This window comes from Papilio xuthus, unplaced genomic scaffold (assembly GCF_000836235.2).
Source record: "Papilio xuthus unplaced genomic scaffold, Pxut_1.1 DF825946.1, whole genome shotgun sequence".
NCBI classification, from domain to species: Eukaryota; Metazoa; Arthropoda; class Insecta; order Lepidoptera; family Papilionidae; genus Papilio; species Papilio xuthus.
This window is the reverse complement of record NW_013532703.1, coordinates 9,697,711-9,711,409: the sequence shown is the minus strand read 5'-3', so window position 1 is coordinate 9,711,409 and position 13,699 is coordinate 9,697,711. Positions and strand designations below refer to the sequence as shown.

The following is a 13,699-nucleotide window of genomic DNA, read 5'->3' as shown; positions in this document are numbered from 1 at the left end:
TCATTAGCGTTATAGTCTGTAGTACTCAAGTTAAATACATTGTGTCTTTTTCGTGTCTTGGTATCTATCTGTTGACTGTTATAATTATCTAATGGAATAGTTCCAACGCTTAGCAATATCTGCGATTCATGTTTTAGAAATTCAGCTAATAATGTAAGCTTAGGGAAATTTTCTAAGCGTTTGCTGTAAGCATAGTCTGTCCATTTACTAAGCAAAGTGCTGGGCAATTTTAATATAACTGCATTTATTAGTTCTGGACTTCTTAGATATTCCTCTTTATTCAATGCATTTAATGTAGCAACAGAATTAATTATTTTAGTTGAAAATTCTATTAAGTTGCTTTGATAAAATAAGGGTAATGGTGGTAGCTTCTTTAGCCGTGTTGTGATTGTGTGTACAATAAAATCAGAGCGTCCAAACCTCAGTTCCAGCGTGTCCATCACCTGCGAGGGCACCGTGTTGCCGATGAGCAGGTCTGCTACCGCCTCCTTGGCTGCGCCGCGAAGCGATCTTCTTAGCCGCCACAGGTTTTCACTGTTACTGAACTGACATATTTTTGTGGACTCTTCGTAAGCGTTCTTGAAGTGAAGCCACTCAATATAGTCACCGTGGAATTCGGGAAGATCTCGTGGTGTGGCGAGGCGACTCATGAGCCTGTCCTCTCGCTGTGAACTGATTTGGGTCATCATCTCCTTCAGTACATGTGCCAGTTGTTGGACGTCAGATGTAGCCTCCTGTGGAAGCTGCTCGGTGGTCAGGAACGTCGGATGGTTCCGAGCCCGTGGCTCGAAGGCTGCACAAGGTTCACCTTGGCTATGGTCCAACCATTCCCTTACACTTTCTCTCGTACGCTCGTCTGCAACAAACCGACTTTCGGTGACGTCATCGGCCACCTCCTCATCTTCCAATAGTGCTAGATCTGCCTCCAGCTGCTTGTTTATGAGCTGCATACGTATCTCGGCCTTCGCCTGTTCAGCTTTCAACTCCAATTGCTTCCGTCTAGCGATAGACAAAGACGAACACGATCTCCTCGCTGTTGCCGATGTGAACGTGTTTGCGCTGGGTGGTCCCTTCGGTGTCTCCTCCTTGGCAGCCTGGGTTCCTCGCGAAATAATATCATCGGCTCCACGAGGTGGCGGATGTGCTGCTTCCGGGGCAGGGTCCGAAGCAGACGCCTGCTGCTGTCGCCGTGTCGTTGGCATCGTTTACCGTTTAATCCACGCGAAATTAATAAACAATAAGCTCCACGGGAGGCAACCAGTTCCAGATGCGGCTCGAAGTGACCAAAATTATAAAGGATGGCGGCGATGCAGCAAAATGAAACACAGTATTTTCAATATGGGTGCGCACTGTACGTTCGACGGACGACATTCGACTGCCCAGAGCCGACCACCCTCCAAATTCACTTTATTTTTAATATTAAAAAACTACCAACTATATTTACATCTACCTTGGTATAAGTTAGTAGTTTACAGATAACAAATAGTAGTTATTGAAATGATGTAGAATATAACATAATAAACATTAATACAAAGAAAATAAACAAAATACAGTGCTACAATTTAGTTCAGTTAAATTACATAATATATTGTGAAGGCTTTAAAATTCTATCGTCAACAATTGTAATTTTAAACAATTTTCTTTGTATTATAGTTTAAAACTCATTATCTATCTTTGTGTAATTCAACATAAAATACTTTTTGCTTGAAAGAAAAATTGTCAAAGATCGTTATTATAAATTTATTTGAGAATGTTTTTGTATTTTAGTCCATTCTTTCGTGTCTTTATAATATTTATTGAAAGCAGCAAATTACTACGATGATTGTTTTTATGAAAAAAATCTAATCGTTGCTGCAATTATTTTATCATCTTTGTAAAGATGTTTGAAGTAATAAACCTAGTTTAAAGTACTTATTCATAATTTACGAATAAAATTAACATCTCTGCTGTGAAACTTATCCTTAGCAGTTTTAAAAACTGGTTTCACGTTGTTATTTAAACATCCGACTTGACTCACTTTAATGCATTGAGAAATTTAACGATGCGTCACACGCAGACGCGTCTAATCTAATATCATAAACATTTAAATGTATTCTTATTAAGGAGGTATTAGTCGATAGTTTATGAAATTGCATTGTATTTTGTATAATAGGTATACGATAGAATATACGTCATTTATCTGTTAGTGAACAATCCTATCGAGTCTGCCGAAATGTATGGTGGTTATATGTGTCTTTGTCTGGCATCCTAGAAATTTTCACATTCTATCACTTTTAATAATATTTGCGAGTTCTTTATATCAAAAGATACTCCATCTTTGATCTGGTCTATACTTACAGAGGAACAAATCTTGTTTTTAATTTCCTTACAACTCAGTTTCAGAGTTATTCAAAGTTATATCAGTGATGCATGACACACTTTCCTGTATAAATATGATGCGGGAGACGAGATAGTGGATGTCATTAAACTGAAATTATATTCGAGATGTGTAAATTCAGGTTATAAGGGAAATACAGCAATGTTTTTACTAAACTAAGCTATAGCAAAGCCCTTCGTTTGTCCCACTAAAGCAATATCGTCTAACTAGCGGTCGCCCGCGACTCCGTCCGCGCGGAATTAAAAAAGTTAATTAGTAGCCAAGCAAATTTCAGCGAGATCCGTTCTGTCGATCTGGAGATACCTCCAAACAAACATCCATCCATCTAAACATTCGGATTTATAATATTAGTAAGATTACATACCAAAGCATATGCTGAAGTGTAGATATTTTCAAATGTTGCATCTTCCAACTAACTATTGTAACAACTGTCTTGTCTCTCTGTCGCACCCTTCAAAAGTAAAATGTTCTTGATGATGTTCCAGTTTGGGTAAACCATCAAACCGTTTATCGATCTGTATCCAACAAACAAGATGTTTGCTGTGTGATACCGGGTGTGGATGACAAGGTAATTTGTTTACTGCACAGGCTATCCATTTTGCGGTGTTATCCAATTTTTTGTCGAAGCATTTTAATAGTTTTCCGACAAATCCATTTTTTATTGACATTGTATCTTGGAATTGTGTCTAGTTTTCGTCTGTAGCGTTATTGTTTCGTCATTCCTTCTTCTTAGGTTTTGTATTTAATGTCTTATCAAAATAAGGCCTAATCTTGTGTCAAGTCCGAGTATCGAAGAAAACAAAAAAGGTTGACCTATTGTGTATATCAGAGAGGAAAACCAAAAGGTTTATAAAGGATTATAAACTCTTTGGCATAAAGAAACATGATCCTATGTATAACTTAAAAAAAAACTACAAGTGTTTAAAATGGGCAACAATTCAAATGCAAAGTAAAGAAGGCCGCGCAGGCAATTGAAACGCAATGCTCGGGACGAAGTGGTCATTAAAAACAATGGGCGCAATAAAAAGCAAACGCGTACAGGCCCAGTGCTGCTGACCCCTTTACAGATTAGACCTCTTTCTAGCACGCGTGAACTATTCATTAATAGACTCCCTTACACATTTCTGGTGCACGATATGAATATTTATATAGTTTTTGTAAATACCGTGCTTAATGTGAATTGATTTTTTTTATTGATTTAAATGTATAATGTAAATGGGTCTAGCCTCATATATATTTTATTGATTAAGCGTTATCAATTAACTAAATGTGATGTCCATGTTAAAAAGGGATTGAATCGAATGTGAAGGAAACATGGTCGTATTAATAAAATCGAGTTGATGGCAAAATCAGTAATGATGGTAGAGAAATCTATATAAGTAAGAAATATCTGAAATATTGCTAAATTAAACCTAACTCCAGGATGATCATGGAGAGCAACCCGTTAAGGGTGGCATAGTTTTGGGTCAGTGTTAGTCATGAAGTTCACAAATATTTGGTCCATATCATTGATAGTATTATAGCAGCTTTTGAGGTCTGGTCTTGATGCGTGACAACTTTTTATACATTAATTTGTATTTAATTTAATGTGTTATGCATATGCAACATACTTCGATGGCCTTTATTCTATTTCATTGTGCAATATGACGAGGGGGACTTGAACGAATCGCCGGCTGGGGCGACAGATGTTCGAGAGCTCTTGTGAATGGCTCGTGGATCCTATTGTAAAGTAACGTTTGTAAAGATTGACCGCTAAAAAATAGGGTCACGTGTATAGCTCATAACATGTAGTAAAGTGTATGGGTGTAATCTACCCCTCTGGTCGCAAATATAGAGAATTGGAAACTTAGATGGTCTCTTTATTTAACAATATTTACTAAACATGACAAACGTTTTGCATTTATATTAACAACTAGCTGTCGCCCGCGGCTCCGTCCGCGTGTATTGAAAAAAAAAACATAATTAGTTCCCGGCAATTACTCGAATTTTTCTCACCTTTTAGACCTCCACGAACATTTCAAGACGAAGAAATCCGCTCAACCGTTCTCGAGTATTAGCGGGGCTAATGAAGAGCTATTGATTTTTAAATATAGATAATTATGTAGCCTATTATTTTTTTTAAATATTCTTCTTATAGACAAAAGGAAAAAAAAAACATATTTTTCTATTATATATTTTAGATGTTTTATTCATTGTTACTTATATTTGTATATTTTGTTCCAGACCTTGGATTTCGATCGGGAAGGACTAACAAAATTAAAGAAGGCAATAAAAGCAATACACAATTCCGGAAATGGTAAGAATATGAAGCGTTTATTCAACAACATTTAAACTCAATAACTTGCAGCATCTTTATATGTCGTTGATAAAGTTGCGTTTTGGTTTTTTGCTAAATTGTAAGTCACACAAAAGTTGTAAAATATACTACTGTTTCTTTTCCAAAAAAATCAGTCAATAGCTTTGTTTACAACAACACAATATTAACAAAATGATACCAAATGTTTGATTAACTAAATATATTTTTTTTTATTAATTCAATTGTCCAATCTTTTGATATCGTTTTATACTGCTACAAGTGTTAAAGACATTAACAATTGCTATTGCGTCTACCATGATAATGAGATAAACTTTCAAACAAAACTCTTGTTTGTAGACTAATGTTAATTACTGCTTCTAAAAATAATGCATGTACTGTGTAGATAGTACAATCCCCTATTAGTTTCTTTTAAAACTGACAAGTTTAAACGTAACTTCCTTGGCGTGCTTCTATTTTGAGGCATTCTTAAATACCTTTTCTATCGACGTATATAAACATAGTACGTGATCTCGCGTTCCCTCTTCCGTGTTATCCAGACGACATGAGACTCTACTATAAATAGGGCCGGAGGAAGTGTTTATGAATAGACGCCACTGGATTTGGTTCGTTCGATGCACTTTGTAGACGCGGTCGAGCGCCGATGCTGCGGAAACGATGAGCGATTTATTGATTTTACTCTTATGGAAAGGGTTTTCTTGCTACCTACTATATTATGATTCATAAAATATGATATAGAATTTTTAATTTTAATACAGATGAGTAAAAATCATTGACATTATGCCACTAATCCATTTGTATAAATGAGATGAGAAAACATTGTTATAATTTCTTAACAAAATTAAAATATTTTGTTACCTGTAAAGTGTTAGTCGTCATTAACTCTGAATGGAAATAAGGTCCTAATATCCTCAAAAACGGACTTGACTCAATTTGTTCTTATCGTCCTTATTTCTAATTATTTGCCTTAAACAGGTATAGTCATTTTAAAAAAACCGGTCGAAAATAATTATTTTATTTTTATTTCGATATTTATACCTGAAACTTGTTTATCGTCTTGTGAAGAACTAATTTCTTTATACATTCACTTAAAACTTAAAATGGCTATATTGTTCATAATAAAAGTTTTACCGAGTATATTTTTGATGCTTTTATTTTGGTTAGTATAAATACTTATTAATTAAGAAATATGAAAAGCAGTCTCTTTCGGCTGCTTTGTTTTAGGCAATATCAATGAATAAAATGTCATTAGGAAAAAATCTGTAATTTCCTTGAGATTTAATATATTTTGTCATTTTACTTTGCACTTCTTACCAATATTATAAATGCGAATGTTTGGATGGATGGATGTATGTTTGTTTGAATGTATCTCCAGAACGGCTGCATGGATCTAGCAGAAATTTGGCACAGATGTGAAACGTAGTCTGGAAAATACATAGGTTACTAATTGAGTTTTTTTTACATTCCGCGCGGATGGAGTTGCGGACGACAGCTAGTATGCAATAAAGGGGATACGATCAGGCTATAACTTGATCCTTATATTTTATAAGGATCAAGTTATAAAATCCTCATTCCATTTGTGTAACCGGTTGTCAAGAAAGGCCGTTCGACCACTGAACTAGAATGACCTGGATATCGCAACAATAATGGTGTTAGACTTGCAGTGATAGCCCACTGCAACGCAGAGCCTTACGCGTCGATACCTTTTAATTATGTAACACTAACGCTTCATTGAACATGTGCAAATCTGTATCTATTTCATCGAAGTAAAAGTTATCGAAGATTTTTATCATCTGACTGTTGCAAAAATAATGCAAATTTTTTGGGTAATAATTTTTCTGTTACTTTGAATAGATTAAAAGTTCATTTTCTTCTTAACTAAAGTAAAATTTAGTAACTTCGTAAAGTTTAAAAATTGTGGAGATTGATCCAGAAAATATGTATTGTAGAGTACTTTCCACAAACAGCCAAGGATGTTAAAACCGTATAACGAATTTGTTGAATGGCAAAGCATCGAAAACGTTCGCGACGACAGTGACTTTACAGCTTTCTATACGAGTTTATAAACAAAAGTCGGTTAAAAAGTAATATCGTCGATGTACAGAGGTCCAAATAAGGCGGGTGATAAAATGCAATTTCTCGTTCGATTCTGGCCTTCCACTTCCCGACGTCTTTCCGATTAAATCGCATCGTACTGTATCATGTTGTTTTACCGCTCAAATAAACATCTTATCGATCGGCCTCAAGTTCCGGTGAATGAACGTAAGAGCCGAGCTTATTATATGAAGGAATATAAACTTTTATAATACCAAAACAAATTTAAATCCTTTTTTTTTAAATGCTGCTTCTTTAACAGTCTTGATTAAATTCTGTACGTTCCCTTATTCTTTTTGTTACGAGTTTTATCTGTGAAAGAGCAATTAATCTATATTGAAAAAATCTAGTGTTTCTTTTGTCCTGTTTAAAGTTTCTCTGGAAGAAGGAATTGCTTTTTACTTCTAATTGGGTACCTATTTTCTATCGACATGCGAGGTAAAAGCACGGCTTATAGACTAAGAGTCTGGTTTAAAAATGTATTTCAGACTATCCAAATGCTTTTTAATAATTGTTACATTATTAAATGGTACTGCATTTAAATTAACATTTGGAAAACAGTGAAATAAAAATCTGTAACGTCATCATAAAAACAAGAAATACCCATATGAGATTTTTTTTTAACCAGCGTGCCAAAAACAACATTCATTGTCTTTTTAAACTGTTCACTAGAACTAGTTCACCAATCGAAACTGTACGAGAAATGAATAGAACGGCTCAGGTTTAAAAACAAAATGAAAACATTTTTAATTTGCGGCAACTACGCTGTGGAATGAAAATTCCGGAACGTTTCAAATTAAAGTTCCGAAAGTTATCGCGGTATAAGCCGGACAGGCTAGCGGTGAGCGACTGAATTTCCCTTCGTGTGGCTGATGGAAAGTGGGTCGGTGTTTGGTTACTTCGCGCAATGTAATCCACGTATGGATTGTCTAGCTTAGCTCTGGCCGTCCCGCACCTGCTATCTCACATAGCTGTTTCAAAAATGACGTTACATTTTACTTGTTTTTCTCTGCTATGATAAGTTAATCTTTTCCTTTTTATTTTTGGTCATCATTATCATCACCACCGACCTTGGCTGCACACAACAAGGCATAGACCTTCTCCAATCATTCACAGTATGTTAATGTTCTTTGTTAATAAACAAATTCAAATATCATATTGCAGTAATTTGACTATTTAACTAGGCGTGTTTAATATTAAATACTTTGAGTCAAACTTACTTGCTTATTGAATTTAATTTCGTCATAGTAATAAACCATAAAGGTATTAGGCCGTGTCTTTAGTCAAATCTTTCTAAATTATCGATAGAAATCATCACTATGCAGTTCGGAAGAATTTTCGAAAAAATAGATGCATTAAATTGTCGGTTACGTACAAAGTATTTTACTGCGGGTTTCTGAGGCCATAATATCCGTTTAAAACATATTGTTATCAGTTTTGTCAGAGATTATCATAGGCATGACGAAATGTTTTATACAGAGATTTCGGTTTTAGAAACCCATATTTAATCTGGGAAATGTAAATCTAGATTATGACGATATTAATACCATGCCCGATCGTTTTGTTTTTGTAAGAAATGGAGTAAACAGACAAAGCATACTAAATATTTCATTATAACACGTTAAGAAACAATACGATAAATACACATAACAAGATGTATAAATTTCATATCAAATATTCATTAGCAGATGCTAAAAATACTCTGACTAGTATTGATTGCATAACATTTTATATCCGTGTAAACAAAGGTAAATTCCGAAAATTAAATGTATCTGCACTCACAAAGCAAGTCTTCTATCTTATCGCGAAAAATAATAATCATTGGCCGTCTTATCTTCGGAGCGGACGTAAGCGATGTCGAATGTAAAGGAGATAAATGCAATAAATAATTGTGTTTTATATTTTTGTTTGGAGCAAGGGCTTACTGGCAGGTTTATTGACTGCGGCTCCGATGGGGCGTAGGTTTGTTTACCAGGGCCGGGCCGAGACTGGTCGCACCGGTGCGGCCGGCAAGGTCGCCTCGCGCGCGCCGCACCGCCGCAAAAACAACTAAACACGCGCCACGGACATTCCACTCTAGTGATGTAGACTTTACTCGTAATGTAAATGTTGTTTAGTTATTAAAAGTTTTCATTGCGGCTTTATAGTGATCAATTTGACCACATAATGAACTTGTATAAGATTGTATAATAAAGATTTGATAATATCGTTCCTTTTGTCATCCAAAAATCAATGACTGTTCTTGGTTTATGTTAACAACAGTACAGTCACCAAGCTCGACATTTACGTATTACAAATATTTAGTTGATTACGGAGGATCGTGATTATTTTGCAACATAACTTCAGTGGTATTGTTGTATTGCGAGGTATAAATGGCAATGTAAAAGCGCCGCCAGTTACTGGAAGTAACAATAAAAGAAGTCGCCTACGGATTCAAATTTCACTCACACATATTTACGGATTTGTCACACGTTTTAAATTTACTTTATGCGACGAAGAAAAAATATAATGGATGTAAATGGATTGTCCTATAAACCGAATGAATGAATAATACACTACTATTTAAGATTTTACCGTTTAATGTTTAGATTGATTACTAACAGTGTGTTTTTTCAATTTAACTTCTAACCATATATATATATTTTTTATTTTAATTGAACATACAAGTAAAATGACTATTCATAACTCTCTTAAAACGCTCTAATTAATTTGATGAAAGGGCCGACTGGACGCATTCAGTGGCGTACGATAAATGTAGTAGCCCTGCGGGGAAATTGAAAGGCGCAACGCTCGCCCGCGATTTGATATTCAAGGGGCGTGCGCGGGATTGAACGGGGCAATGTGGGCCGCGACGCGGATCACTGCCTCGCAAACTAAATACAAATGTCCTCATCTCATCGTCCACATAAACTAAATTAATGATCCTGAGAATATTTTCGAACTGTCAGACGAAAATTAGTACGCTTTAGTCGTGGAGTTGTGGAAATCTACTCTACATCAAGACTCTACTATTAATTTAATGTAACTTGTCACATGGGTAGTTTTGTATAAGCATAGTTAGGTAGGAGAACAATGTTCTAATTAAGTGTCAAAAAACTTCCATGAGGTATTGTCGGCATAAACACACGACATGATAATTAATTCAGCCATGATAAGTTGTTACCACTGAACTGAAAATACGAGTATCTTTAAGATGCTGATGTGTCCTGAATTCCTATTATTAAGATTATCACAAATAAAATAATAGCGTAGCCGTTTTATAAGATTAGTATTTTTGTTATTTACGTTCAAGTGTTTAGATGGTCTGGATCTTGACTTCTTGATTGTTGATGGTAGTTTTGTTTTTTCTTTGTATGTCGAGGATATTACGTTGTATCTTACCGGAATATCTCTTGAGAAATACTGTACACATTGACATCAGTTCATATCAAAAGGAAGTCATACGTCTCAGGAAATTGTGAAGGAAATAAATGCAACACTTTATTTTTCATAGCATAAAATATGAGCAAACTGTTTTTTTTTTTTTAAAGAAGTTTAAGTATTAAATAAATGGATGTTGACGGGCTGTTGTTGGCGCTTCTGGAGCGAGTGAGTTAATTCAAGCGGGTAACTAATTAACGTCCATCTCACGGCGCCAAGACAAAACGTCTCGCAACTGCGACAGTTGGGGAACTCGAGCTGAGAACTTCCCCCGGCGACGTAAATTATAGCTGTCCACATTACTTGAAGTAATAGAACTTCCGAGATAAAGTTCACTTAAAGACTATGTTTTTTTATAAGCTTTAGTGTTTCGCAAACCATCCACTTCTCTGAAAATGTTCTTTAGTGAAACGTCTTTAATTTAATTAAAATTACTGCGAGGAGGCTTAAAACGATCCTTTGACTTTTGTTATCGCAATATTCGTACCTTTTATTAGCTAAGACTTAATAATTTGACACCAAAATTGCATTAAAATTTAATTTATTACATTTAAAATTAAGTTTAAATTCTTTCGTAGCACACGTGGACAACGAGATGTATTTGTCGCGGGCACTGGAGCGGCTGGGCGGTAATGCGCTCAGTAAGGACTCGGAGCCAGATATAGGCGCCGCGTTCTTCAAGTTTGCAGTCGTCACCAAGGAACTCTCCGCACTCATGAAGACTTTGGTATGTCTAGTTTATATCATTTATTGTTAATTTTTTGGTGCCTTAATGAAGGTTTTTCCCTTTCCATGCATCCTCTCATCCGGAAAGTCCACTTCCATTTCCCATCCTTTCCTTATATGAAAAAGGGTGGGAAGGGAAAGAGGACTAAATTAGGCCTCCGGGATGCACGCTCATCAGATGAAACGCGGAATTGCTTCCACTTCACGCCTGTCTTCTGTGTGGTCGTGGTATTTCACCGGGCGAGCCGGGCCAATTCGTGCGAAGATGTTAAAGCGGGCTCTACCACTGTTAAAATCACGATTTACTTATACGATTTTGCTTTACGTATAAGTTTAAAGTACTATAAATTTTGTTAAGTGCCGAATGTGCTTTGCTTCATGATCGAAGTGCATACGGGATGGGGCTTTGCCAAAAACATTAAACGTGTGTCGTAAAATAAAGTATTGTTGGCTCGATGACTAAAATTGCAACGGGTTTACCACCTGTTACATCACTCTACAAAATCTCTGATAATAAATAAGCCCAACAAATCGACAAACGGTTCTTTTTATTAAAACATGAGTGATTGTTTTATACCTTAGTGACTAATGATTTAATTAAATAGCCGCACATCGTCTTCCTGCCTCTTTACTTACGGAGAGTTTGCACGGTATACTCGGCAGTCGTAATATCTGAATTAACTCTTCTTATATCTTCTTTCACATCACTATTCAGGTAGTACTTTCTCGGCTGTCCAGTGCTAAAATTGAGTACAGAAAGTGTATACTTCAATTGAAATGTTTATATTATTACTAGCTATCTCCCGCGACTCTAAAAAATGGATAGTAACTGATTTCCAGACCTACCGAATATGCATATAAAATTTCATAAAAATCGGTCAAGCCCTTTCGGGGGAGTATGGTAACTAATTGTGACATGAGAATTTATATCTTATCTACATATATATAACAGAAAGTCGTGTTAGTTACACTATTTGTAACTCAAGAACGGCTTTACCGATATGGCTGAAAATTGGTGAGGAGTTAGCTTAGAGTCAGGAGACGGTCATAGGATACTATTTATTCATTTTTTTTTGAATTTATGCCTTGAAGAGAAGCTTTTTTAAACTTTAAACTTTTTGTATCTCCACGCGGACGGAGTCGCGGGCGACAGCTATTAGATTCGTAACTCCTTCAAATTTCGTTAAGATAAATCTATGTGAGTGGCTAGTTGGTAGTGCTAAGTAGCGCGGCCCAGTTGCACTGTTTGCACGAAACGGTAACTGTTACGGCCATTTATCGCCGCTTTTGTAAAACGAAATTTTATGTATAGACAATTTATTTCACAAATATCTTGGAAACATGCACAATAATTTTGTAAACTCCAATTTACAAATAATTGAATACAGTTTCCTCACAAGCTTTTACCTTCTTATTATTGGAAATATTCATATAAAAAATATAAAAAAAAGGGTCGTGACAGACAGACGGACGGACAACAAAGTGATCCTATAAGGGTTCTGTTTTTTTCCTATGAGGTACGGAACCCTAAAAATTTTAATTTCTATTATTAGAGATATGTATTTAAAATAAACTTTTTGTTAACTTGTTCGTATTTATTACAATCTGATATTTTATTTCAATCTGATTTGCTGAGAAATGAAATTACTTGAAGGACCCGCGGCGGATATCTCGTAAGATATCGACCAGTCTCGGGGGAAAAGAATCCTATCAAATTAAGCGAAAAAAAGTAATTTACTCCGACGCTTTTCTGTTTTGTTTCATTGGGATTATCACTCTACTCATGTACATTACTTAGTATGATTTAATTAGGATTTATTGTTTACTTTGATTAAGATCATTATTTTGTTATTAAGCAATGTGGTCTATTATATTAGTATAAAATGTAACATGTTTTTTTAGTACAGAATTCGTCAACGCCCACGCATTTTTTGCTTCAAGTCAATCACCGTGTTCTGTGCGAAATCTTTCGCCTACGATGTTTCCAGAAGCGTTTGAAACCACGCGAATTTTATTACATTTCAATCGATGCTCTGGTGTTAAATTTAGACCTGTAAATTCTAGTAAAAATAACGTAATTTAATCTTTTCAGTCTAGATTCTAAACTATCCGTGATTCGTGTTGATAGATGTTAGTTAGATTTTCCTTTCTTTTATAAAATCTTGGCAAGTGCAAAAAATTCAAATGTCTATTCGCTGACTTAATTCTGTTCAATTATTAAAATGGAAATTGTACATTGAAACTGGCATTAACAAATAAATTGCCTCTATAGTAAAATTGAATGCGTGTAGCATAAAGCTTGTCAGAATGTGCACTGCTGGCGACGTGATGGATTATAACCACGGTCCCTGTAATAGACGTGGATGTTCCAGCTTTATGGATACGGGTACATTTAACATTAGCGTTTTGTGTTACCCTGTACATGTTTTGTACGTACATGTACGTTTTATACGTGAATTCACACGAATAATTTTATACATTTGTTACGTATGTATCTCGTATTTACGTGTATCTCTCAAATAGATATTAGTATGGTTTGTTTCTTTTTTTAATATGTTTTATAATTTTGGTCTTAGCAAATCTATTATGATTGTTTCGTTAGGTTTGATTCGAAATATATTTTGTTAGTACGTAAATCAAGTCTACTTACTACTTCTTAAATAGCTTTGTATCCAACCTTCGTCTTATATATTTTAGGATTTTTATCCTATATATCTACTATCATCGTATTTTTAGTTTTGATGTGCAAATTAACAATTACAAGTAGT

General features: G+C 35.3%; 2 protein-coding genes across 2 annotated transcripts in view; one reads left to right on the top strand and one right to left on the bottom strand.

Moving 5' to 3' along the window:
- Positions 1–1,411, bottom strand: part of LOC106123883 (uncharacterized) — a 2,408-nt gene extending 997 nt beyond the window's left edge. The window contains exon 1 of the mRNA XM_013320294.1: positions 9–1,411. Coding sequence (XP_013175748.1) covers positions 9–1,202 — 1,194 coding nt within the window. The 5' untranslated portion in view covers positions 1,203–1,411. The remainder of the gene's footprint in view (positions 1–8) is intronic.
- Positions 1,412–4,603: 3,192 nt separating this feature from the next.
- The window catches only part of Asap (ArfGAP domain of ASAP), a 29,448-nt gene continuing 20,352 nt past the window's right edge, over positions 4,604–13,699 (top strand). Inside the window, exons 1-2 of the mRNA XM_013320293.1 lie at positions 4,604–4,673; positions 10,784–10,932. Coding sequence (XP_013175747.1) covers positions 10,801–10,932 — 132 coding nt within the window. The 5' untranslated portion in view covers positions 4,604–4,673; positions 10,784–10,800. The remainder of the gene's footprint in view (positions 4,674–10,783; positions 10,933–13,699) is intronic.